At 57.6% G+C, this 27,085-nt stretch overlaps 1 protein-coding gene across 3 annotated transcripts in view; it reads left to right on the top strand.

Annotated features, from left to right (window-relative positions):
* RPTOR (regulatory associated protein of MTOR complex 1) overlaps window positions 1-23,377 on the top strand; it is a 337,818-nt gene extending 314,441 nt beyond the window's left edge. For 2 of the 3 annotated variants that reach the window (XM_059048338.2, XM_067021425.1), the window contains 11 exons: window positions 1,002-1,107; window positions 4,098-4,212; window positions 5,480-5,604; window positions 6,700-6,804; window positions 10,408-10,455; window positions 16,526-16,632; window positions 17,672-17,799; window positions 19,531-19,617; window positions 20,492-20,608; window positions 20,877-21,006; window positions 21,665-23,377. In XM_059048338.2, coding sequence (XP_058904321.1) covers window positions 1,002-1,107; window positions 4,098-4,212; window positions 5,480-5,604; window positions 6,700-6,804; window positions 10,408-10,455; window positions 16,526-16,632; window positions 17,672-17,799; window positions 19,531-19,617; window positions 20,492-20,608; window positions 20,877-21,006; window positions 21,665-21,733 — 1,137 coding nt within the window. In that variant the 3' untranslated portion in view covers window positions 21,734-23,377. The remainder of the gene's footprint in view (window positions 1-1,001; window positions 1,108-4,097; window positions 4,213-5,479; window positions 5,605-6,699; window positions 6,805-10,407; window positions 10,456-16,525; window positions 16,633-17,671; window positions 17,800-19,530; window positions 19,618-20,491; window positions 20,609-20,876; window positions 21,007-21,664) is intronic. The other variant, XM_059048339.2, reaches the window with a different exon arrangement.
* The last annotated feature ends 3,708 nt before the right edge of the window (window positions 23,378-27,085 follow it).

Here is a 27,085-nt window from a genome sequence, read left to right as displayed (position 1 = left end):
AAGTGATTGTTATGAATAAAGTAGACTTAAATCCTAACTTATTATTTGCTAAGTGTGGCCCTCTCCTAGGCACACCCATCCGTAGCCCACATGCACCCACGCACGCCATGCACACACGCCAGCCATGAAGCAAGAAGGGCCCTTATCCAGGAAAGGGGACTGTTCCAGCATCCATATACTTCACGTGCAGATAAACTCCATCCCTTGAAAGCTGATTAGGGAGGGCAGAAGTTCTCTGACATAGGGTCGAAGCTCCTTCCTCAATCTCCACCTATGCAGGATCCAACGCCAACTTCACCCTCTGCTGCATTAGGTGGAGTGGGACGGGCAGCAGCTCCCAGAGAAGATTCCCACCCTCAGGCCCGGCCTGCCTCTTGCAGCTGTCACGGGGTAGCCATGCCCTGGCTGCTGTCCTCTGTCACTTCTCATGAGCTCGTTCATCTTCTAACCAGATGCCTCAGTCCCCTTTGGCATCAAAGAATAAAAGCAAAAGTCTCTGAGCACAGCCCATCTTTTTCTGATTTTGCATTTAAGGGTAAGAAGGAGCAAATTTAGTGTCTGGCACAGCAGGGCCCTTTGTGTACCCTTCTGCAGAAAACACCCAGCCCTTATCCCTGAACCTCCCCTCAAAATCTGTCTGCTTTGAAAGCAGCCCCCCTGCTGCCCTGTCAGAGTGCAACGGCTTCTGGTTTCCACGGTTGGGCAGTCGTGGGGGCAGGGGTTTCCTAAGTCTCCACTCAGCATCCCCGCACCGGCCAGCCCTCCCCGCACCCGGTCCCAGGTCTCAGAGCCTCTAAGCCCAGCGGCCAGCAGTGAGCAGCACTCCCAGCATAGAAAGGGAAGCTGCTTCGGGGATTCAGTAACCAACCTCTGACTGTAATGCTCTGCTTTGGACTGCGGTAGGGCACTGGACACTGGGCTGACCAGAGAACCCAGATTCTTTAGCACCCGTGGAGGAGGAATCCTCTTATCTGGAAATAATTGTTTTTTTATTGTTGAAGATCCCAGAAGAGCATGACCTGGAGAGTCAGATCCGCAAGGAGCGGGAGTGGCGGTTTCTGCGAAACACCCGCGTCAGGAAGCAGGCGCAGCAGCTCATCCAGAAGGGTAAGCAATGTCCCCAGGGGCCACCGCGGTCGTTGAGCAGGCGCCCACCCGCCCTTGTGCAGGGGAGGAGTGAGGCTGGTGGAGATGCTCGAGGGAGGGAGGAGTGCCAAGGTGGGGGCACCACCTGCCTTCCTGACAAGGCCTGGTCCCGGGAGACCCTGTGCCTTTGCCCTCAGGGAGACTTGGAAGCTCTCTGGGATCATTGTCCAGGGAAGCTCCTGTCTTGACTGGTAGCTTCTGGACAATTGTGTCTTCTGCCTTTTGTCGTTTCCAGAGAGGAAGGAGCAAGCCCTCTGCAGGCCTTGGGGTCCACAGCGGGGTGGGCCTGTGTCCTCCCCATGGGGACAGAAGACAAACACTAGGCCCTGGCTGTGTTTATCTGGACCCCACCAAGCCCCCCAATAATTGCTATCACCCAAAGCTGTGTATCAGTCACATTTCGACCAAACCTTTTACTAAATTTGCCAACAGATGCCCAAACCGCCCACTTTGCATGCCCCCCTGCCCCACCCCTGGTGAAGTGGCAGTGAGCAGCGTGGCCACGCGGGCTGCCACAGGGAGGGCTTCTAGGCTGCGGCTCCTCCTCATCTTGGCTGCCACAGCCCCCCAGGCACTGAAGCAGGGTGGGAGGGGGCAGCGGAGGGCCTCCACCCTGTGATCAGAACAGGGACAGAGTACTGGGCCCCTCACCACCCCCCAGGGACGAGCCTCTCACCTCTCCCTCTCCCAGCAGTACAGCCCCCGCTGGCCCGGGAACCAACCCAGTCCCACAGCTGTGAGTGCACAGGGCGTGGGCTGGTCTTTTGGCTCTGCCTGAGCACTCATTGCTGGGCCAGCTTTGGGCGGTGGACTAACGCTGCCCGGGTACCGCACAGAGTGGATAAGCAGGCTCTTAACGCTTCTGTTGAATTATTGTCGTGACCTTGCCTCCCTGTCCTGTCAAATTCTCTTGATTATTACAGGTTACTTTTTAAAGTTGAGGGTGAGAACACATGAGACTGTCCCTGTCTGCAGGCAGCCTGGAGTTGGGGTTTCGTCCCTGGCCCGCCTGCCCAGGCCCAGCGCACTTCTTGGCCCACTGAGCACTTCCAGAAGCGGTGCTGTTTCGGAAGCACTTCCGCGTGCATTCACAGTGCTCTCCGTGAGATGCTCGGGTCACGTTTCACTAATGTGCGGTCACTTCTGCTAAAACCAGTCTTGGTTGTTTGTAACTCGCCTCTATGAAAGCACTGTCGCAGCTAGATGTAAAGCCTCTGGGGATGTGGAATTCAGAGTCTGCAGCTTTCTCCAGGAGAGAGCGAGCCGCCCAGCTTGATAGAAGCTCTCCGAATTATGGGGTCAAGGGCCTATTTTCTTGGAAGTTGGTGGTTCTTTAGAACCCCAGGCCTATGGACGGGGACAGCAGAACAAATTGGTTTCCCTGTACCCACGGGCGCAACCTGGGAGCCAGTCTGCTGCACGCAGTCGGACATCTGAAGGCGGTGAAGGCCACACTCTGGGCTGGTGTTGCTGGTCGGCATTGAGCAGGGAGTGAAATTAGAGCCAGCCACTCGAGAAACAACCAGGTTTTCCAGACAGAAAAGAAAAAAAGTATCTCTGTAAATTAGTGTCAGGGGTTCTCTTTTCCAGTCTTTGTGGAAAAAAAGAGGTCTGCTTGTCAGACACACACCGAGAGGAACTGCTGAGCCGCTGAGAACCTTAGCAAGTGAGCTTGCCAATGGGAGCATCACTGCTGGTGGACGTGGGCAGGGAGGACAGGGCCGCTAGTGAGGCCACAGCTTCCTCCGCTACCTGCCGCACTCAGAGCCTGGACTCCTCATGAAGTTGTGGTTTTATCTGAGCCCAGCAGTGTGCTGGGAAGGCTGTGAACTGTAGAAGGACAGGAATCACGCCTGCAGGCCGAGCAAAGTCACCGGATAAGTCAGCGAGGCCCTGGGAGACGAGCTGGGAAAATTAATGCTGCCTTTTCTATCCATGACCCCTCCGGCCACCCCCTGTGACACCATGACTTCGCCATCATACATGGATCTCTGCATGTCTGCAGAACACCTGCAGTGACTCAGGATGGGTCACTGAGTGGGTCACACCCACTCAGATGGGTGTCCCCTCATCTTTCCTGGGTCAAATCACACCCCTGTCCTGGGGAACCCATGGCTGTGGGGGAAGGCACCTCTGGGCAACAGTTAAACCCTTGGGACCTGTTTGCCTGTTAGTTTAACCCTGTCTTGATTGTTGAGTGGTTTTCTGTGTTAGTTGTTTTAGCAAAGGGAGGTGGAAAAGGCCTGAAATCATGGGTGACAGCAGCTCCCCTGGCCAGTGCCAGGTTCACGAAGCGTGAGCAGCTCCTTTGTGTCACCCAGGACTTGCATCCAGCCACTGAGGAGGGGGTGACTCCGGGGCCTGAGTGTCATGAGGGCTGCTCACCCTCTACGACATGCCGGGAAGAGGGGCCACCACGCCTGGCTTCTCTGCATGAGCCTGTGTCATTCTCCAGGAATGTGTGTGAACCTGTCTGATGCTCTTAGCATTTTTATCCTCTTTTCGTTGTTCTTCTAAAGCTCCTTCAGGGCCACGAGAGTTTTTTCCCAAGTGGCTGTATTGGGGCCTGGTGAACTAATCCCCGTTCACATCCTTGGCTGGATTGCAGACAGCGATGGCCAGACCGAGGCTTCAGCCTTGCGTCTCAGTTACGAATCTCAGCCTTACTGAGCTTTATCCCAAAATCTTTGGTGCTCTTTTCCTAAAACCTTAACCAGTGTGCACTGATCTGAGTATTGCTGACGGGTTGTCACAATTATATATAGAATGCTAGCCATGTCCGAGCAGAGGCAGGGCCCTGCTGTCAGGAGCCCACCCCTGCGCTGTAACCCCTGCTTTCGTCTGGGCCCCTCCGGGTCCCCAAACATTAGGGACTGGTGTCGGCCTTGGTAACATACATCACTGACATTTGCTGCAAATTGAGACCCATAGTCGTGTGTTTCCCTTGGCAGGTATCACAAGGCTGGACGACCAGATATTTCTGAACAGGAACCCTGGTGTCCCCTCCGTGGTCAAGTTTCACCCCTTTACTCCATGTGTGGCCGTCGCTGACAAAGACAGCATCTGGTACGTGGGGCACTTGCAGGGCTGGCCTTTCAGCTGGAGAAGAGGTAGCCCCTGGGGGGTGTGGGCAGGATGCCCCCCTGCACACTCCTGGTGTGGAAGCTCCTCAGCCCGGGCCTTTGGGCTGTTCTGGGGGGAGAGGGGGAAGCTGGAAAACTTGCCGAGAGACGTCCCTCCTCTTGGTATTGCCCGCACCCTCCCAGGGTTGCACCTGGCCACGTTACCACGGGTGTTCCAGAGGCCTGAGCACGGCTATGTGTGGGCCGGGACGGGAGCTTCTGGTACTAAGATGGGGCCATTCCTGTGCAGTGAACAGAGACCAGTGCCCAGGGGCTCATCAGGATCCCACAGTGACAGAATATGTGAGGAACCCGCTCGTGTGCAAGGGCAGCAAGTGTGTGAAGGGAAAGTGTCAGTAACAAGACGCCATGTTAATTCATAGTGACCATTGCCCTTATGTCACTGAGAAGGTGCCCACCTGATGGGAAAGAACCATGGACGTGATTCTTTTTATAGCTGATAAAATGGATAGAATTCTTACCTGTTTCTTTTTCCTCTCCTTTTTTTATACATAACATAAAATTTACTGTCTTCTCCATTTTTAAGTGTGCAGTCCAGTGGCATTAAGCACATTCACCTTGTCGTGCAGCCATCACCACTGTCCGTCTCCAGGACTTTTTCATCACCCTAAACTGAAACTCTGTCCCCATGAAACACTGACTCTCCCTCCCCACTTCCCAGGCCCAGCACCCCACTTTCTGTCTCTATGAATTTGTCTATTCCAGGAACCTCATATAAGTGGAATCATCTAGTATTTGTCCTTTTTTGACTGGATTATTTCACTTAACAAAGCAGATGTCAGAAGTTCCTTCCCTTTTAAGACAGAATAATAGTCGATGTGTATGGGCCACATTTTGTTTCATCCTTCATCCATTGATGAGCACTTGGGTTGCTTTCACCCTTTGGCTGTTGTGAGTGACACTGATATAACCTGGGTGCACAGTGTATACCCAGAGGTGGAATCCTGGCCAAACGGTAGTTCTGTGTTTAGTTATCTTGAAGAACCACTCTTGTTTCGCATGGCAGCTACACCATTATACGTTCCCACCAGCAGGGCACAGGGTTCCAGTTTCTCCACATCCCTGACAGCATTTGTCCCTCTCTGTGTTTTTGCTGGTGGCCGACCTGGTGGGTGTAAGGTGGTATTTCCTTGTGGCTTTTGTTTGTATTTCCCTGATCACTAGCCTTATTCCTCTCTTATTCCCTGAAGTTTTTGGGACTGGGAGAAAGGGGAGAAGCTGGATTATTTCCACAACGGAAACCCTCGGTACACGAGGGTCACGGCCATGGAGTATCTGAATGGCCAGGACTGCTCACTCCTGCTCACAGCCACAGGTGAGTGGGGTTTGCGTGGCGGGGACCTAAACCCCAATGCAGAGGTGGTAGGGGACAGATGCAAGAGCCCAGCACGAATTGGCACAAAGCTTCCTGTGACCTCGATTGTTTCTTCTGGCAAAGGGGACTAACCGCTCCCAAGTGGAGGCCTCCGTCATTAAAGGCACACCCACGGGGAGAGGTCCTGCTGGCAGCCCTCCCCAGGAAAATAAAGTCCAGCCCCGACCCAAAGCCAGCCCCCTGGCAGACATCAGGCAGGGAGAGGGAGGACGAAAACCCAGAGTGGGCGGACAGCCAGTAGGGTCAGTTGGGGGTTTGAGGACAGATCACACTGAACCTCTCTGAGCGCCAAAGAGGAGGCAGAGAGGGTGATTCCCCGGGCGCAGAGACACAGCAGAGGAACCCAGGGCCCTTCAGGAGTCGGGTCCCAGTGGAGATGCAGCACGGGGCTTGAGTTCTCCAGCAGGGAGGCTTCACTCCTCAGCAGAGATCAGGCAAGTGTTTCCCAGTTTGTCCCCAGATGACCTCATCCTCCCTCGGCAGCTTGAGGCAAGGTCATCCTTGAGGGCCTCGTGTGAAGGGCTAGTGAGGCCAGAGAGCAGGGTCCTGGGGGCAAGCAGCACCAGGAGGAAGGAAGGAAGGACGGACAGACGGACAGGCAGCCAGGCGGTGGACCCACACACTCAGGCCCACCTGGCTGCCCATCTGCCAGAGAACACGGGGGCCTCTGCCCCGTTCTGAGCCTGGCGAGGCAGGAGGAGCAACCCGCCCGTTTCCTGAGTCGTGTGAGGGGAGGTGGGGAGAGAGAGGCCCTGAGCACCGGCCCCCTGAGACTGCCTCTTCTTGGCAGGTGATCCCCTGCGGGGAGTGCGGGGAGAGGGCGGGGGAATGCCGAGGCCGGGGCACACCCCTGAAGCCCAAGGTCAGGCCAGAACAGTCCTCACTCTGCCTCTGATCAGCTCCTCACCGCATGAGAGACCCATCTGTCCCTCGGGCTGGGCAGCCTTTGTCCTCCTGTCCCTCCGGGGAAGGGCCCTCCTCCCCTTCCCAAAGCAGCCAGACCTGCATTTGAATAACCTCTCTTGTCTCCCCAAGATGACGGTGCCATCAGAGTCTGGAAGAACTTTGCTGATTTGGAAAAGAATCCAGAAATGGTGACAGCCTGGCAGGGGCTCTCCGACATGCTGCCCACCACCCGAGGTGGGTGCTCCCCGGGGTCCTACAGGCGCTCAGTCCACTCAGACTCCCCAAGAGACGACCCAGCCAGACTCCTTCTTGGGAGACTCTGCTCGCGGGTGGAAGTCCTGCTGAGCTCTGACCAGCCCACAGCCCCCGTCCTTGGCTGGAAGCTCGTGTTGCTTGTGAGAGCGTGGCCACGGCAGGGCCTGGGGCTGCATTCCATACCCCTCGTGTCCGAGTTAATCCCCTCTCGGTGATGAGCACACAGCAGGCACCCCGGTTGTGTCTGGTCCTACGGGGGAGGCCAGTGCGCTGCCTGCCTGCCCTGGGCTGACACAGGCGCGGCTGCAGCACCCACCGGCCACCGCTGTGCGTGCTGCCTGTCGGTGTGCATGGCTGCCCCACGCCCAGGGTGAGAGACACCAGCACCGCCTGCCGGTCTCTGGGTCCAGGCCCGTTGTTGGGAGGTCTGCACCTCTCAGCCCCGTGCTCGCTGTGCACACAGCATTAATGCGGCCGTAGGTCTGGATTTCCAGAGACATCCTCAGCCAGAGCCACCCTCCAATGTGGTCGCAAAGCCGCTGCCAGATGGAGGCCAGAGCGGCTTGCTGTCGGCCCCTCTGCTGGCCTGAGGTCTCTGCGTGTCCTCGCGTGGCCAATCAGGTGCCTACGTGGCTGCTTCTCTCCTCTCCGTCAGAGCACTTGTCCTAGGGAGATGCCGACCCTCGGGGGCACGGCCGGCTCCGCGGTAGACACTTCCTTATGTGTTAATTTTTTAAATAGCCATGTTTTTACATTTTCTTCAGGAACAAAATGGTCATGCATACCCAACTCCACAAGACCCAACACAGCCGTTTTCTTGTTGCCCAGGCCCCTCTGGGCCCGGTCCTGGGCTAACATGGATGACAGCTGCCGTCGCAGGTCCCTCTGTCTCTCTCTTGCTTTTGCCAACATTGGAGCAAAAGCCTGATCCCTGCCCTGCAGCGCCCCCGCCTCCCACCCGCTCAGCCCCCAGCCCCGCCTCAGGCCCGCCTCAGTGCTGCGGTTGCGGCAGAGCAGGTGGCTGACGGCCTCCCCGTGGCTCTCAGGTGCTCACGCTCACAGGTTTGTTTCACTGCGGGACACGCTGGACGAGTTGAATCGTAGTTTTCAGTCCTTAGCTTCCTGCTGCCGTCCCAGCAGGTGACACGCCCCAGGCTCCAGCCATTCCACAGACCCCTGTGCGGGGAAGGCAGGGGCTGGTGGAGAGCAGGGTCAGCCTCCCGGCAGGGCCAGAAAATGGGAAAGTGGGGAGCCCACTGGCAGCCCATTGGATGCACTCTTGTCTAGTTTATTCCTCTTGCAGCGGCCTACCTACCTGCTGCCCCCAAATACCTGCCACCCCCAAATGATGTGTCTGTGGGTTTTTACCCGCAATGCCACTTGCCTTTGCTCTAGTGAAGGTGAGAGCGAGGGTGGACAGCATGCAGTTTGGGGGCAGGGGGGAGAGTCTAGCTGGGAGGAAAGGAGGCTGAGGTGACAGCAGTACAGTCTCAGGGCTCCCCTGCACTTGTCTCCCCCAGACGTCACCTGTGTGTGGAGAGCTGCTCCTGGCCCAGGTGTGCACTGCAGCCCTAACTTGAGAGTGGTTCCACTGCTGTAGACATGTTTCCTACAGACTCCTTCCTGCTGGACCCTCTCCCTTTCCTGGGTTTCAGAAATCCCCCCAGGAAAGGCATTGTTGCTGAGGGGCCAGGAAGCTGGTGGGGGTCTTACCTCCAGGTCTTTATCAGCAGGTGGGGTAAGGGGGGCTTTGGGCAGGCACACAGCACTCCTCGGCTGCTAAGCCAGAGTTCGTTTGGTCTGTCCCCTGCCTTTTGACCAGGCGGCAGTGGGCTTAGCAAAAAGGAAGACATTATTACCTTGTTGTTTCAGGGAGGTGGAAGGTGGAAGGGGTGGTGTGCCTGGGAGGCTGATTGCTCTAAAGGATCGAGACAGGAAGGGCTTGTGTGCTGCAGGGCCCAGAAGGGGCACACTGAGAACCGGAGAGCCTCTCCGAGCCCCACATCCTTCAGTCTCCACAGCTTCCCTCTGCAGCACAGGGATCGCAGCCCCATCAGGGCTGGAGAGACCCCCGATTGTAATTTCTGTTTCAGGAGCTCAAGCTCAGTAACCGAGGGGCAGGTCTGGTGGAACTCCGGCCCCTGTGCCAACTTCTCCTTGCCTCTGCCCATCAGCACCTTGTTTCTTTTTCTTCACCCGCCTTGGCCTCTGACTTGACAATTACAGAGCTGTGGGCTGGGACCCTGCGGGGAGAGCTAGCAGCTTCCACAGCAGTTGCTTGTCAGCATCTGGGGGGACCCCCACAGCCTCAGAGTTCTGGCTGTGGTCCCCCGGGACCTTGTCAGGCAGAAGCAGCGGCCCCCGCTCCCTGCTCCAGATGACCGCCCCCCAAGCACGTGAAGCTCCCTGTGCTCCGCAGTGAGGTCCTCCGCCTGGTCTCGGGTCCCAGGCAGCCATGAGCTGTGGCGGGGGAAGAGGAACCCTTGGGGGGGCTGCGGTCATCAGCTCCTCCACACGCCTATGAGGGGGATCCTGCACAGCTGTGCACCCCATGAGGCCTGGCCCACCGTGTCCTTCAGCTACAGAGGGTGTAGGGGGTCTCATGTGTGAATGCTGCTGTGTAGGGCACGTGGGAGGGGGGACTTGGCACTCCCTGAACAGTTAGAAAAGTCTGCCTGTGAGGTTCTCCTGCGCGCTCTCCAGCTCAGAGTCTGGTCGCTGTCGTGGCAGCTTGTTAGCAAAGATTTGATTCCGTGGTTTGTGACTGAGAAGACTGTTTCTTGCAGGAGCCCTACCCCTGCTTTTCGGAAGTCATGTGAAATGTGCAGGGTCTCCGCATCATCTTAGCATGCCCCTGGCTCCCGTGTGTACGTGTGCACACAGGCGTGGGCATGCACGCATGCGTGTGCACACATGAACACGCTCCTGTGCATGCATGTGCAGTTAGCCTGGGGACGCTCCCCTCGTGGGGTACCCTGTGGTCAGGAGAACTGAAGTCAGTCTGGGTTCATGGCCACCCCCGGAACTGAGCAAGCCGTGTTCTGAAACAGAACTGGTGGTGGGACCGCCTGTCCTTGGGCCACGGTGCCCACAGACACCTGGATGGAAGCACACTTCCCACCCCCGCAGAGGCCTCCTCACTGACCGCTGGGCCCCATGAATGAAGAGCTCTCCTCACTCTAAGGACCTAAACGGAAGTGTCTGCCCTCCTCCGGGCGTGGCCAGTGGGTCAGCTCCTGCTGGTTGGGCTGCATTAATCGTGTGCGTGTCTGGCCACTAACCTCCACTCACTGGAATTGCCCACGCCGTGTCGGGTTATGTTTCCCCCAAGTCATAGCGCTTCCAATTTCCTGTCTAGAGAGAGTCTTTTTAGCCAAAAACCCTGATAACTGGGTTTTCACGTTCATAGGTACGTTTGGCCCTTTTTTTCCACTGCAGCTGTGGCCTGGGCCACTGTCTGCCCCTCCCTCCTGTTTCCTTCTTGGATGCTCCCCTGTTTGTGGTTTGTTTGATTTTGGCTGATTTGGCTCTGGCTGGCCTGCTTTCCCTTGCATCAAGCCCATAATCCCTGTTTCCTCGCAGGTGTGGCCCGAAAGGTCTCAATCTTTCTTGACCGCAATAAGCAGGGAGGTGAGTGCCTTCTCCCTTATCTGTGAGTGCCAGGGGTGGGAGCTGGCTCCTCTGCTCTGCCTGAGGAGGCTTGCTAGCCCTCTGTGCTCTTCAGGCAACAGAGGATCAGGGCTATAGTTTTTCTTATTCGTTCCATCCGCACAGTCTCCTCCAGTACAAAAAATCATCACCAGCTGGGCACTCAGATCTCATGGGATGAATGAGGTTGGCTGTGTGAGGCTCTGGGAAGAATTCGTAACAAAAGCCTTAGACAGGACTCTCCCTGGGAGCCGAGGCCTCATGGTCGCACCTCCCGGCCTCCGTGGTGGCCTCACTCACTCTTGGGCTGGCTCAAGGACAATTCAGTTCTCTGCTCCAGGCCACCTTCACAACAGCCTGAGAATGGAAAACAATCCAGATCCAAGCCTGCTGGAGTGAGGATGGCACAGCTCTGCAGGCTCACAGGGAGGAAGGATATCTCACGATTCCATTAGGACAGAAAAGTCGCTCCAGATTGAGATTTGTGTTCCCACCAAATTTTTCAAAAAAGAATCTTTTTCAGAATTTAATGCAGAGTCTCTTAAAGCATCTGTTTCCATCCATATATAAGTTTGATAGTTACTAAAACATCTATATGCAACTGACTGTGGATACACATGGTAACACTGGGTTAGCAAACCCATATGCCTGCTCAAAACAAGTCCTTTTCTCTCCTAAGCTCACTCACTAGTCAGGTAAATTGTAAAGAGATGGAGCCTTAGGAATCCAGGCAGCAGATAGAATTCTTGACCTTTAATTTGCAGCATCTGAGTTTAGAGTGTGACCAGCCTTCTGGTGAACTTTCTGTCCTGGTCTTTCTTTAGTCACTCCCTAAACAAGGGTGCCCTGCAGGAAGGCATGTGTGGCTACAGGTCTGACAGGGTCCCTTGTGCCATCAGAACTGGAGCGGGTGGAGAAGCAGGTCCCGGGAGGCTGAGAACAAGATGTCCTTACAGGTGTACAAATTCACAGTTTCGTATTTTACAAAAGACTCTTTTAGTAAAAAGTTCAAAAGGAAGGAAAACTAGAAAAGAGAAAACCCGAGACTGACTCAATCTTCACTCCTTTGCTTCCCACCAGCAGTGATGGCAGTGGTTGTAACGGGAAGGATTTCTCTCAGAAACAGCCTCCTTGGTTTCTCAGAGGAATGACAGTATCACTTGCCCTGAAATCCTGAAGAGGAGCCAGGGGACACCTTTTCATGGTCAGGACCTGGGGCGGCCGGAGGAGGGCAGCCCCGTCCCCTGGTTGTCTGCTGCCCAGGGGGCAGCAGCCGCCCCGGGGAGCAGGGAACAGATCGTCCAGCACTGGTGTGTGTGTGAACTGGACATAAACCTTGGGCCTTGGGTCAGCTGTTAGTATTCGTTGCCTGGAGCAGCTGGGCGGCAAGCAGGGCACCGACCGCGGAGCACAGCCTCACTCCTCCTCCGCGGTCACAGGCACACCCAGAGTCTAAACTAGCGGGACCTGCTGAGCAGGAAGCTCTCTCAGTGCAGGAGGCAGGACGCGGGGCCGGGTGGCAGCCCCCGTGGGCCCACGCAGAACGGGGCACTGGCCGCGGGGAACGACGGCTCCCTCCTCTCCCAGGAGGCATGTGCCCCACCCTGTCTCCTCTGACCCTAAGCAGCTGTCACGTGTTCTGGTCCATCTCCCAGGTGAGAAATGGAAGTTTAGGTGAAATCATTTGCTCCCGAGGAGCCCAGTTTTCTTTTGCCAGCCCTGTCCTGTGTCTCTGAACCTGCCGGCTGTCCAGGAGGTGTTCATGGACCCTGAGGGAGGCCTGATCCCATGGGGAGGCACTGCGTCTGCATCCCTGGGGAGGGAATGGAGGTCACCATCCCACAGGTCTGAGGTTCTCACACGTGCCTGGTTGAGCAGGGGCTGGCCCCTCCTCCTCGGAGTTCCAGAACCATAGCTCCTAAGGGCATTTCAGGTTGGGGCTGATGGGTCCTTAGGGATCAGGTCCACATGACATGTCCTCAGAGGTCAGATCCCCATGTTGGGTTCTCAGAGGTCTGCTCCAGGCGACAGGGTCCTTAGAGGTCAGTCTGGACTGGCCTCTGAGCCTGGAGGGCTGATCATGGACATCACAGGGATCCCAGCCTCTGAAACAATGTGTTTCTTCTTCTCACCGTCTGCTGGGCCTAGGGTTCTGTCTGGCCCCTGACTTACATGTTCCAACTTCCTAGTCTACAGCCATCCCTGTGCCGTATGTCTATATTTTAATGAAGAAATTCCCTCTTTGGCCAGCTTTTGGATGGGAACATGTGAGAAGGGCTCATATCCAGGATAGAGTCAGACAGGAATCTCTGCATCCTGGTGGGGGCTGCCCACCACCCCTGGCCCCAGGCAGTGAGATGGATGTCACACTAGATGGACCGTGATCTCAGGCACTCAGGGTGCTGGAGTTCGCCCAGTTGGGGAGAGGCTGCAGCACGTGCGGAGCCTCCATCGGTCGAGCACTCTCCCTGTCGAGGCGGCAGTGTGGACAGGGAGGAGGGGCCCTCCTTGGGGGAGCCCAGAGCAGCCTGCCTGCTCCCGAAGAAAAAAAAAGCCAAGGAGGCCAGGGGGAGGGAGGAGGGGCACAGGCTCTGCCCACAGCTGTCACTTTTCTGGGGATGGGGAAGGAGGAGACACTGCTGAGGCTGTGCTCCCCAGGAACGAAGTGATCGGAATCTTTACTCTGGTTCAGAGTCAAAATGTTCCTGTCTTGTGATTTTTACTTAAATCATAGCCATCAGCTTTGTTCCTTGTGCTCAACACATCAAGGAAGAGTGTCACCTTTTTTATCATCTTTTACCAACTCGTGATGAATCAGATCATCTCTCCTCCGCTGTGTCTGGAGGTCGAGACACAGGCTTGGTTGGGAAAGGTCTTGAGTGAGAAGGCCAGTGGTTGCGTTCCGTTGTTGGAACGCATAGGGCAGGAGGCTGGGCCAGGACCCCAGACCTACAGGAGAATGAGGTAGGGGTCGGCAGGCACAGGAGGTGGGTCAGGGTGCAGGCAGACTGTTGTTTTTATCCCAGCAGTTTTCACTTTGATCCGAGACTCTTCCACGGATGGGAGCTCACTCTCTTAGGTGACGCAGCTTCCGCAAACAGTCTGGTAGAGCTAAGGAAGCAGTCTCGCCCAGATTTGTCTGTACACACAGGGCGCCTGCCTCCCCGATGTGTACAGGACTTGGGAAGACCTTAGGAAACACGTTTCTTGTCTCTGCTGGCTTCACCGTGCTTTACAACTGGTTTAAACCAGAATTTGGTCCGCCTCAGAGAATCTAGATTTAAAACAGGACTCAGAGCTCATGTGATCCACGTCCCCAGATCCTCTGACGGCCACATGGACACACCTTCCAGAGCCTCCAGTGCAGATGGAGACGCTGGGGCCCTGTGTGTGAGCTGTGTCTCCCCAAATTCACATGGTGCAGTCCTCGGCCCCAGCACTCAGAGGGCGACTGTATTTGAGAGAAGGATTCCATTGAAATGAGGTCACTCGGGTGGGCACTAATGCAGGGCGGGCCCCCACTGGCTCTGAATCCACCATGAAGGAGACTCAGCAAGAAGGAAGCCACCACCACTTCATTTGGAGGCCAGGTTGGGCTTCTTACCCCATTGGGAGCGGCCGTGGCCTCCTCTCTGCTTCGTGCATGGGCGTGGGGCTGAGACCCCCCTCCCAGTCCTTCTGTGGTCCCCCCAGACCCTCCCCAGCTTGTTCCCATGACCCCAGAGCATCCCAGATGTCACCTGGCCACACGCTCTCATCGGAGGACCACTCCTTAATTACACGGCTCCTGAAAGCCCCATGGGGCTGACACAGAGCTCCAAGTGCACTGTTGAGGATGCCTGAGAACACAGGCCACCCCATCAATGGTCCATGGATACAGGGGTCTGTGAGCCTCTGCAGTGACCTGGCGCCCCAAGTCAGGTCGTGGGTGGGCGCGTCCTCTGTGATTCATTCACATCACACCGGGCACATGGTGAGGGGAAGCAGGTGGCGTGGTTTCAGGCTCTGCTTGTGGGCTGACTGGGCTGTCCCTGACAGAAGTGGGGGCCACATGCCCTGCCCTCTCCCCTGCCAGTTCTGATCGTGGTGACGGCTGAGAGGCCTCACCTGCAGCCTTGCCACCAGTAGATGCCTTTCTGGCACATTAGGGTGTTTTCTCCTGCCTGGGGTCCGGGGCGTTGCAGTGGGGAGACTGCATTCTAAAAGGTGAAACAAAGGCTCTTCTATTTGTTGTGTGGAGCTGACATTCTGCAGGGTAGACTCGGCAGCCGCCGGCAAAACAGGGAGGACGGGAGGGGGTGTGCCAGGTGACACATCTGGAACAGGTAGAAGATGGAACAGGGTGAGTCGTAGCCTCACATGGTCGAGAAGGTGACTGAGCACGATTTGGAGGGGCTGTGTGGACGTCAGGAGAGGGGCGTTCCAGGCACAGGGCCCACTGTCAGTTAAGAGGACCAGCCTGGTCACTTTTGGAGCTCGAACCTTGCAGGGTCCAGGGCAGAATGGGAGGCCATTGGGGGTCTCTGGAGTGAGGGTTGAGGGGCTCAGATCCAAGCAGGAACCTGAAGTGACACATACAGATGAGAGTCTGGAGTTCGGGAGAGAGAGCGGGCACTTGGAGGGAACTCCATAGCCTGAAAGGGGCATATCAGAAAAGAACAAGTGAAGGTCACATTGTCCAACTCAGGAAGTCAGGAGAAAAGTGAGCACCCACAGAGAGAAGGGGAAACCACAGAGGCAAACATAGGAGCTGCTGCCACAAAAAACAGAGACAGATGTATTAAAAAGCATGATGACTTCACTTCAGACTTCAGTATGACCAAAAGAAGACATAAACAAAGTTACAATGTCAGTGACAGAATAAGAGAGGATATTTGCAATATATGAGTTAAACCATCAGTGTCAGAATATATATTAAAACATACAGGCTGCACACACCAACATCGACCAGGATTTGGGGAAATCACACCTTGTGTCCATTTCTGCTGAGACTGCAGACCAGCATCCACTCTGGGAGTGAAACGGCCTCGCCTGGGGAGGTGGGACGCACAGACGGATATGTCTCCTTCCCGATGCTGCCACTTCCTTGTGCAGGGGCGTGTGGAAACGTCAGTGTGGCGTGGTTTACAGGCAGGGAATCGTGGAAGTGACGGGCTCGTTCTCCAAAGGCGTGTTACCCAGAAGTTCAGTACGAATTAACCTGCATCCGTTGGGTTGGATAAACCCTCAAAACGTAACCTTACTGGAAAAACACAAATTGCTGGAAAATACACCCTTATTTGAAATTGGCGACATTTTTGAAATGTGGGAGGTGTGGTTCATGGTTTTGGACACGTGCCCCTACAGGGGAGTACACGGAGGCCAGCCTGGGAGGGCGCCCAAGGCCTGTGGGTGATTTGTCTGAGGACAGGACAGGCAAGTGAGGCTTTCACTGTCTTAAATTTCACTTCAAGAACCGAAAAAAGAGCAAAAATGATAAGATATTAGCAGCTCTTAGATCTGGGTGGTGGGTACAGGGGTTTCTGTTGTGTTTTTTCTGTATGTTTGAAATATTATAATTAAACATCTTAAATCTTATTTTATAGTCCCTCCTGTGAGGTCAGTGCTGCCCTTAGGGATGCTGAAGGCATTCGCCCCCTGCCCAGTCCAGTATGGGGAAGGGCATTCTTCGATTCATTCACCACTGACCGTCTTTGGTCAGCCCCCTGCCTCCGTGAGGGGCAGCTGCAAAGCTGTTCATCCCCAGGGGACTGCGGGACCCAGGAGACTCACATCTCTGTGCCTCTGACACCCATTCTAAAGTCTCCAGACCTGCTGATCATGCTCAGGTGTCCTGGAAGGTGGGCATCTTGGACAAATGGTCCTAAGATCCTGCTGTCTCTCTGGCAGATGCCTGGGTACAGCAGAGATATAGAGAAGGCTCTGAATTGTCGCCCCGACCTCAAGCTTGCGTGGGGTTGGGGACCCACCCTATGGGTTGGCACCGACTGCTTGAGTGATTGCCCAGAACAGGCTCCCTCGGTGACACCGGTGCCCGTCTTTGTCTCTCCAGGAGCTGGGATGGTGGTGGACTGGGAGCAGGACACCGGCCTCCTCATGAGCTCGGGAGACGTGCGTATCGTCCGGATCTGGGACACAGATCGTGAGATGAAGGTGCAGGTAAGCACACCGTCCCTTGCGGGGCCTCCCTAGGGGCAAGGCGGACCAGTGGGCGCAGACCCTGCCGTCCTCCCCAGCTCCAATTGCCCTCGAGGTTGAGGGCTGAGAATGAGGGTCCTCGAGCCCCCACCCCCCGCAAGTACTCTGAGCAGATGGTGTCTTCAGGGGGGTTGGGGGGGCAGAGGAAGCAGGGCCAAGTCAGGCTGCCTCCCACCTTTTAAAGGAATACGATGATTCAGTTTCTATCCATGTTGGATTTCTTTTTTTTTTTTTTGGCGGTACACGGGCCTCTCACTGTCGTGGCCTCTCCTGTTGCGGAGCACAGGCTCCGGACGCGCAGGCTCAGAGGCCACGGCTCACGGGCCCAGCCGCTCTGCAGCATGTGGGATCTTCCCGGACCGGGGCACGAACCCGTGTCCCCTGCATCGGCAGGCTGACTCTCAACCACTGCGCCAGCAGGGAAGCCCCCGTGTTGGATTTCTTCCTTGTGTGTGCCTGAGAGCAGCAAAACCTCTTCTGATTGGAAAAGCACTTTTCCCCATCTGGGGGCCCATTTTCTGTCTCCTGCTCTTTCCTGCCGCGCATTCATCACGCCTCCTTCCCTTCTCCAGCGTTTACAGCTGCCAGGAGGAGAGGCGAGGAGATGGTTTATGGGCAGCAGGATTCCTCCTAGACCCTTCCCTGAACTAATTCGGAGTTTTAAGAGGGAGCCGACGAGGATTCCTCCTGCAGATATATGCTTCGTCTTCTTAGGAGAGAGGGAGACTGGAAGGTTTAATGGGCGCAGAGGTGTTTGCGGCCCTGCCCTCCTGGCCCCGGGCTTCGGGTGCCCTGCCTGTCACTCAAGCAGATGGAGCCTGACTCCCTCTGGGGCCTGGCTCCTCAGGCCTTGACAGCTTCCCCGGTGGAGAGAAAGGCAACAGCTCCACGCCAGGGTGACGAACGCACCCACGGTGGCTGTAAAAGGGATCCAGCAGCTAGTGGGGGCTGGGGGGAGGCCTGACGCCAGGGTGCCTCACGGGGTCTGTGTCGGCCCTAGGACATCCCCACAGGTGCCGACAGCTGCGTGACGAGCCTGTCCTGTGACTCCCACCGCTCCCTCATCGTGGCCGGGCTCGGCGACGGCTCCATCCGCGTCTACGACAGGAGGATGGCGCTCAGCGAATGGTAATTGGGCCACGCCTTTCCCTGCCTCTGCCAGAGGGAGCCAGCCCCCAGAGCCAGCTAGGCACTCCCCCCAGGGCCACATCCCCCAGCGTGTGGAGGAGCACGGCTTCCCCCCAGCCGTGGATGGGCTGTTTGGAACACAGGTTTGGGGATAGGGGTGTCCCAGCGAGGCGCTGCCCTCCTGGGCTCCATTCCCACCTGAACATAGAGAAGGCTACCGCCTCCCGGGTTGAACTCAAGAATAGCCAAGAAGATGGTGTCAGGGACATGCGTGGGTGCTGTGCAGCGCTGGGCCACATGCATTGTCATGGCTCTTCTGGGCACCACCCCTCAGCCCTGGGCTGAGGCCCAGGTGGGGCCCAGCACTGTGCCCTGTGTAGGCCGGTGAGCATGGAGGTCCAGACGCCAGTCACACACGGATGGTAAATGACAGAGCAACGCTGGAACCCAGGCCCAGCCATCACGGGCTCCCGGGTGATGTTTACTGAACACCCACCTTGTCCCTGAAAACAGGCCTGGCCTTTGAATGGGAAGCAGCAGGTGGGCCCATGTGCAGCCACAGGAGCTAAAGGAGCCCTCGTAGGAGGGGCTGAGGGGACAGGACTGAGCTGGGCCTGAGAGTAGGCGAGCACCATCAGTGACACCAGCCAGGAGAGAGTGTAGCTGTGAGGGTGCAGGGCCGGGAGCAGTCGGGGGAGTCAGTGCGGGACCCAGGCAGGCAGCAGAGGCGCCAGCCAGACTGTGGCAGGAATTTGGACCTGAGGCTTGGATGGCGAGTGGGCCCAGGCAGCCGCTGCCTTGCATGTTCCCTGCGGGTCTCTATGGGAGAGTGCCCACTGAAAACCCACACTACCCACCAAAAGCAGCCATCGTGGAGGTGGGGGAGCAGGGTTCCTTTATGGGGTGATGAAAATGTTCTAAAATTAGACGTGTGATGGTCTCATAGCTGTAAGAATGTGCGAAAGTCACTGAATATGTGCTTTTAAAGGGAGAGTCTTACGGTATGTGAATCAAATCTCAGTCAAACTGTTATTTTAAGAAGCCTCTCTAGGCAGGCAGTTAACTGGCAAACCGACCCAAGAAGACCTGAGGGTCACAGAACGGCCGTGAGGGAGGGGCTGGGGTCTCCAGAGCCCCCTCTTTGGCCCAAGGTCTGAGGACAGAGACGTGGGGTCTCCTGTGCATCCCCAGGGACTGAGACTTATGTGTGCTCGGTGTGACCTGTGTCCTGGATGCCTTCCCAGATGCCACACTCTGCCCCCACCTCCCCAGCACGTGCACCCCCAGTCCCGTACTCCCTGTCAAGGACCCTCACCAGGCCTCCAGGAAAGCCCCTGTGTCCCTCCATTTCGACAGCCTTGGAGTCTGGGGTTCTTGGTTTTGACCCTCAAACCCACAGGGAGATGCCAGTGTGAAGTCCTGGCAGGGGGGTGGCGGTGCCCAGGCCCCGGGAGGGCATGACAGCTACCCTGCCTCCGGAGGTCCCAGCGTGGCCCAAGGTGTTCGGGAGGCCCCCAGGGAGGGGCATGCCTGGGCGGTTCAGTCACTCACAGTGAACACAAGAGGGTGAGGGCAGACTTCGCAGCACCGGAGGACCCCGGACGCTTTAAACAAATGCTCTGTTCCCTGTGCTCAAAATGAAGTCCACCCTGCCTCCCATCCTGATGCCTCGGAGCATCGGGGACACCCACGGTTGTCACCAGGCCCTGACCCCACCTTCCTTCCCTCCAGCCGCGTCATGACATACCGGGAGCACACGGCCTGGGTGGTGAAGGCCTACCTCCAGAAGCACCCTGAGGGCCACATCATGAGCGTCAGGTAATGAGCATGGAATATTCATGAGACACTTTGCTGTAAAAACAGTATTTTCCCTCCATCTAAAATATGTCCTTGGTATTTAAACAGCTGGGAAATGATGGCATTTCAGGGTAGTAATTAACTTCTGCTCTGGGACTGGCCAGAAAGGTCAGAGCCGGCACAAGGGCGGGGACAGCAGGTCCTCCCACTAGAGAGCTTTGCCTGTGGGTGACTTGCAGCGGCAGGGGACAGGGTGGCAAGGTGGCTGGGCAAAGCCTCCGTGCAACAGCGGCATCTGCCTGGCATGTGCCAGTATCACTGTGCAGATCCGTTGTCTGCCCATAAATCCATTACTGCTGCCCAGTAAATCCTGTGCTGAGAGCAGCGGATATTTATTTGCCTGTTAAAGGGACAGCAAATGTAATTTACTGTCACACAGCCACCATTTCTTCAAAGAGATGCTCTTCCCTTGTTTGTAACGTGAAAACAGAACATAGCTCTCAAAACGATGTCCGCCAGGCCCAGGGCAGGGAAGAGGTGGCCTGCCGTCCTCACCTCCCGCCTGTCGCCGCCTCCCCAGCTGCACAAAATCTAACCTCCGGCCGGAAATGAACAAATAACTCACAGCCTCCCCTGTGTCTTTGCTCACCGCTGCTTCGTGCCTCGGCAGCTGGGCCCTTTCTGGCTCTGGGGAGGAGTCCAAGGGGCTCGGCAGCAGGCCTGGCTGCCAGGGTCAGTGGGGTGGGCCCATGTGCCATCCAGGGGCCTCCCTGGACACTCTGAGGGTCCAGTGGGCCATGGCCTTGAGCTGCACGTGTGGACGGCCCCTGACTGCACATGGCCCGTCCTGGGGCTGGTAGGCCCGCCCAGCGTCACCACAACACCCTCTCGGCAGCGTCAACGGGGACGTGCGCTTCTTCGACCCTCGGATGCCGGAGTCTGTGAACGTCCTGCAGATCATTAAGGGGCTGACGGCCCTTGACATCCACCCCCAGGCAAACCTGATTGCGTGGTAGGTGCCAGCCCTCTTCTCTCTCCCCGCCCTGCCTGACCGACTCCCAGGGCCCTGTGTAAACAGCAGGCACTGCTGCCCTCCCGCACACCTATGGAGGAGAGCTGGTGGAGGGACTGAGTGTGCGGCCCCTTGGCTGCTCCTCGCCTGCCTGGCCTCCCGGCCCTTGAGGCCCAAGTCCCCTCGTGGGGGTGACCAGAGAGGAGCCCCATCTCCTTGTGGACACGCCCACCTCCCCACACTGACTGCCAGGCCTTCTCATGTGCAGTGGCTCCATGAACCAGTTCACCGCCATCTACAATGGCAGCGGAGAGCTCATCAACCACATCAAGTACTACGACGGCTTCATGGGCCAGCGGGTCGGCGCCATCAGCTGCCTGGCTTTCCACCCACACTGGGTCTGTGTCCCTGCGGGAGGCGAGGGGGGCGGGCGGGAGGCTAGCAGCAGCAGCAGGAGGGGTGCTGCAGCCAGGACCCTCCCCACACCACAGTGTGGCCCAGGGTCTCCAGGGGCCGTAGCCCCCAGACTGCACTCACTGTAGAAGCAGCACCAAATTCCCTGTCAATCAGGGCAGGTGAAGTAGCCCCGCCCTTTCCAACCCCTTCGGCCCCTACACAGACCCCAGTCCTGGAGAAACCTCCCCGTGAAAAGCCCACTGGGGTAGGAGCGGCCCAGACCCCTGTGACCCGGCTGGCAGCGCCATCCTTCGTTACAGTCGGCCGTGTGGTTGGGGGCTGCTGTGTTTTAAGTTCGGATTCTGCCAACCTGCCTTCGTGCACCATGAGGCTCCCCGGGAGCCTGGCATGTGGCTTTCTGCCTAAACACACGACATCAGGTTCCCAGGGCTGTCCCTGGGAGGCCATCCTGAAAAGAAAAATGTGGGAGGCATGGGGAGTGCGCGGATTCCCTGCGACAGGGAGGAGATGATGCATCTCTGCAGAAGCCGCAGCACAGCCGATGGGCCCTCCACCTGCCTCGTGGGCGGAGCTGGGTTGACGAGGCCCGGCCTGCACCCCCCTGGATGCTCACTGCCTGCTCTCTCCTCCCTCCTGCAGCCTCACCTGGCCGTGGGCAGCAACGACTACTACATCTCCGTGTACTCGGTGGAGAAGCGCGTCAGATAGCGGCCCCTCCCCACAGGCCGCCATGTACATAGTGGACCCACCGCACTGCCCCGAGCACCTGCCTGACCTGGCTGCTGAGGGCTCGAGAGGGCCCGCACTGTCTGTCTGTCTGTCTTCGCTGTCACGCCCAGGAGCCCAGAGAAAGGGGCTCTGCTGGAGTCCTCAGTGTGATGGTTGCTGCTCTGATGAAACACAGCTCCTGGCCTGAGGACACAGTAGCTGTACATCCCAGTTCCCTTCCCGTCCTGTTTTCTTCTGAGGTTTTTAAGGGGGAAACACACTTGTTTTGTTTTCCGAGTGATGCAAGCATTAGTCCACAAAGGCTCCAGACGGAAGCCAGCCTCCCGGGGCTGTGTGCCGCACCCCCCCCCCCCCACCAGGTGTCCTCCTGGAGATGGTCTGAGCGCACTGGATGAGGCGGAGGCTTGAGATGGAATGAAGGACAGATGGAGGCGGCCTGCCACCCACTGGTCCTCGCCCCGGGCCCATCCGGCCAAATGGCGGAGGCCGGAGGCCGAGCGTGCCCCTCCCCACACGGCCACCCTCCCCGCAGGCAGGACTTCCGTCTGAGTGTCAGCCGTTCTTGCTGCAGGTCTGTCAGCAGGAGGGGCCCTGGTTTGGAAGGAGAGACAGGTCCCTTGGGCCACAGAGCTTGTTTCTCTCTGCTGCTGGAAGTGCTGCTCTTCCCCAGCAGGTGTGGGAACCGTGGCCTCCCCACCTGCACCCCACACGCATCACACGAGCACACATGGAGGGGCCACCGAGCCCCAAGAGTTTCAGGGTGAACGGTGCCACCCCAGCCCTCTGTCCCCACACAAAGGGGTGCAGCTCACGCTTGTGAGGGACATGGGAGAGCTCCCAGGAGGGCAGCAGCTTCACATGTGTCCATGCACACGTGTCTGTGACGGGGCGCTGAGCAGCTACACCTGGAACACGAGACACAGCCACAATGATGATATTTTGAAAAGCATTTTTTCCATTTTCCTTGGGTATCAGGATTATTCAGAAATAGAGGATTGAGCTGGCTTAGCTACTTCTGCCAATAAGAGGCCAATAATAGTGAGAATGTGAGGAAGAGCCACGCTGTGGATGTGGGTGGGCTGGGCGGGGCACAGGGCTGGGCAAGGGAACAGCCCTTCTGCAGCCCATAGGCCATGCCTGCTCCCCCGAGAAAGTTCCGGGACGGCGTCCGCCATGTTCTGGGCAAGCGAGCAGCGTGGGGTCGGGGAGACCGCAGAAAGCTCAGCTCCCCCGCACACAAGCTGGTCACCTCCACCCGGCGCTCCAGACGGCGACTTGGGAACCTTCCAGAAGCTGAGCTCCACCCACAGATGCAGAGTTGACTACCCACAGCCAACTCACAGAGCGGTTCCACTCCAGATTTTGAGCTCATATGCGGTTCTGTTTGTTTTGAGACAAAACCATCCCCTGGCCAAGCGCAGAGGCCCCGCGGAGGGGCTGTCTTCACAGGTCTGATGCGAAAATTCAATCATGAAGTTACAGAGTCTCGAGAGAGCGTGACCTAAGGGTTCATTTATCTCTATTTATTTTACCAAAATGAGAATTGAAGGACTTTGATGAAACATGGAATTGTAATGCGAGAGTAAGAGCGATAAACTGTTAATAAAAGATAAATACGCAGAACGTTGGCTGGAGGCTTTGTCTTTTAAGGCAAGTCCTCTGTGCCCTCTGGGACTCAAGGCACCAGGCAGGTGGTTGTCAGCCCTCGTTCCCCTTAGGCACAGCCCCAGCCCTGTGGCTTGGACAGTTGGTCCAAGAAAAGGCACTAAATGTGGGGTCACCCCACTCTACCTGCGAGCCCAGGCTCCCAGAGGGATTTCTGCTGCCACTTCTTGTGTCTCTTTTATTTACCACCTGCAGTTAGAGGCCAGGAGGCTGCGTCTGCTCTTTTCTGGGCATCTGCCTTCGCATTACCATCCCATGGCTCGGGGACCGCAACTCCACCCTCAGCGAGCATCCCCTCTGATCCCAGCCTAAAAGGTCCTCTGCTGTCAGTGCATGACTCCTCAGGCCCACCTGGTGGTCCAGGGTCGTCTCCCCTTTGGAGGCTGGAACCTCATCTCCTGCAGGGCCCCCCTGCTCCAAATGGCTCCTGATTCTAGATGGGACCCTGTGGCTCTGCAGGCCCTGCCATCCCTGGACACTTCCTGAGGTTGGGTGGGGATGTTCCCACAGATGCGGTCAACAGGCCGGTGGGGTCCCGGCCCCTCAAGCGCACGTCACATCTCAGGGGTCCCACTGAGATGTGGGTCCCACTGGAGGCGGCTTGGACACCGGCTCTTGCTGCCCCTGTGACAGAAAATGGGGCCCAGGCGTTAAGTAACTCGCCCAAAGCCACACCCATTGGGTGGTGGCAGGAACCGGTGTCCCAGCCAGGCATCCTGACCTCAAGGCCCGGAGAAAGACCTTCGCTTGGCAGAGGGGTTGTGGTAGGCAGGGAGGCAGGTGGCACCGGGTACCAGCCATGCACAGTGGTGCCGAAGGGGTGACCGGAAGTGAACGGGGTTCACTGGGCTAGACAGGGCCGACCTGACCAAGGACGAGGGGCGGGCCCCAGGGGAGGCCAGGCAGGCTGTGACAAGAGACTCAGTTGCAGGGGGCACAGGGGGAAGAAAGGGGCCGGGACTTGGAAGGAGGCGGGCCACCCAGCCCCTGGTCTCAGACCAATGAATTCCCCATGTCAGCCCCCATGACTGCTGCAGCAAATCACTCCAAACGTGTTAGCCAGGACAGACTTACCCTCTCGATCCTGGAGAGCCCCACGCCGGATCTAAAACCAGGAGTCAGCAAGGTTCCTTCTGGGGCTTCCAGTGGAGAATCCCTCTTCCCCCTTTTCCAGCTTCTAGAATCCACCCTCATCCCTTGGCTCGTGGCCCCTTCCTCCTCCTTCAGAGCCGGCAGTGCTAGTGAAGTCTTTCTCATAGGGCATCACTCTGACTCGGACTCTGCCCCCCTCCCTCTTTCAAGGACCCTGTGATGACGTGGCCTCACAGGATAACCCAGGACAATCTCCCCACACCAGCGTCACCGATTGGCAACCTTAATCCCCTTTGCCACATGACCTAACAAGGTCCCAACTCCCAGGATTAGGATGTGGGCCCCTTTGGGAGACTTTATTCTGCTGACCACTCTCTCTGTCTACAAGTCCCCCACCAAGAAGCGCCCCCAAAGGCCGATTGGCGGGAGCTGTCCAAGAGGAAGTGGGTGGACGCTGAGATGGGAAGGAAGACGTCCATCCCTGTTCTCAGTGCCAGGAGAGGACTGGGGAAGGGCATCAGGCCATGGCCCCTGCTCTCCAGAGCCATCCCTGCAGGGCCAGCTGCCTCCACATCCCCGGGGAGGCCCCCAGGCCTGGCGCATGAGGGAGGCTGCCAGGAAGTGGGTGGATTCCCCAGCACAGCTCCTGCTCCAAGGTGGGGAGGGGAGCTGTTGCCATGGAAACCTGGGGTCTGAGCAGCTGGAACTCCTGAATTAAATTATGGTTTGTTTTAAACAAGAAGGATACCCAGCATTTACTCAGCTGCACCCGGCACGCTTCAGTGGAGAGAGTAATATTTTTCACATTAGCATCAGTTATTCTGTCACCAGCACTTGAGTACAAATCAAGTGCTCATAAAAATGAAAGATGGGCACGTGGAAGGAGCTACCACAGGAGGGCGCCAGGCCAGGCCCACGCCCAGGCCCACGCCCACACCCTCCACTCGGCCCCGCACGGCCACGGTGAAGGGGCCAGAAAAGAGAGCCCAGCTGCACCAAGTGACCAGTGTCGGCCTGCAGGCCAGGAGCCTGCAGGGGACGACTGTACTGGGCAGCTGTGCAGAGACAGCCATCCAGCCGAGGAGAGAGTGGGCAGGGAAGTGGCATCTCATGAGGTCATCCAGCTCGGCAAGGCTCTGCTCTGTGGGTCACTTGGAACCAGGAAGGTCCCTCCTGGCTTGGCAGCTTTCGGCACACGACCACCTGAGACGCGGCCATAGGCTTGTCCTCCTGCCGGTGCTGATGCTGTGCTTTCCGCACACAGGAGGGGCCAAGAATTCCCGGCAAAGACGTGTTCCCCGCGGCCGACACGCAGACACACGTGCGCGTGCAGGCAGACGGTGGCGATTCCAGTCTCAGGACATGGGGCCGGCAGAGGGACTTTGGGAGAAGGTGATTACAGACCAGGGCTGGGGGCGCCATGAGGCTGGCCGGCCGCTGTCTCTTTCCTGGCATTTCTGCAGGTGCTCCTCTGGGAAGGGGTCAGAGGGGTTGACCTCTCAAATTTGTTCTGCTTCTCAGATTCAGTTGCACAAGCTCGTTGGAGGCCCATGTGCCCCAAAAAGTGGCCAGTGCCTCACAGCCTGGGGCAGGTGAAGATGGGGTATGACCAGAACAGGTGAAGGAAGAGGGGGACCAGAGGAAGGATGGCAGCTGGGATGTGCCCAGTCGTGTCCTCTAAACCCAGGCTGAAGCCTGAACCCCCTAACTCCCTGCAGCCCTGCCCCAGTGCCCCGTCTGGAGGGGCCAATTCGGCACAGCCCCTGCCATGTGCTGGACAGGGGGACAGTGGCGCTGGGTGGGTGGGGACAGGGACTCTGGCGAAAGTGTGCGGTGTGGGCACGGACAAGGTGGCTCTGAGCCCCTGAGTCTTATAGGACCAGAAGCAAGTGGGGAGGATGTGGGAGACCCAGGCTGGGTGGGGAGGGCAGAGGCCCCTCCCGAGCCCTGTGGTCCCAGCAGGTGGCCCGGCCTCGAGGGTCAGGATGGGGCTTCGGGGAGAGATCGAACTGGGCTGTTGTCAGCCCCTGAGCTAGTTGGTTTCCACCAATTTCTCCTCAGCAGCATCAGCTGGAAGAGACACCCTGGCAGGTTGATTGCAGCCCCTGGATCTGCATCTTGGAGCAAAGGTCTCCTTTGCCTCCACCTGGTGGGGCCGGGACTTTTTCTGATGGTGGGAGATGGGCTTCATGTCCCCACCCCTCTCCCAAGCCAGCAGGCACATCCTGAGACACCCACCCACCCGCCAGCCCCGCCCTGGGTCCCCAGGGCTGATGTGCAGGGAGGGAGCCAGGGGCCAGCACAGGAAGCCGCAGCCCCAGGTCCACACGGCCTGAAAGTGTGCAGCTGGGACAAGTGGCTGAGGATCAGAAATCCGGGTGAGGCATCCGATTCACCGACCCAGACGTTGCTGCTGTGTGAAGGAGGAGAGGACGTGAAAAAGGAGCTGAGGGGACAAGCCACTGCCTGAGTGTGGGGCAGACACCCGGGCGGCACAGGTTCTGGTCCAGCAGAGCCTGCCCAGTGCCTCTCCATGCAGGAGACAAGACAGGGGAGCTCCCAGAGAAGCCCCCC

This window comes from Kogia breviceps, chromosome 19, assembly GCF_026419965.1.
Source record: "Kogia breviceps isolate mKogBre1 chromosome 19, mKogBre1 haplotype 1, whole genome shotgun sequence".
Classification (NCBI taxonomy): domain Eukaryota; kingdom Metazoa; phylum Chordata; class Mammalia; order Artiodactyla; family Physeteridae; genus Kogia; species Kogia breviceps.
This window is presented reverse-complemented; position numbering and strand designations above follow the sequence as displayed.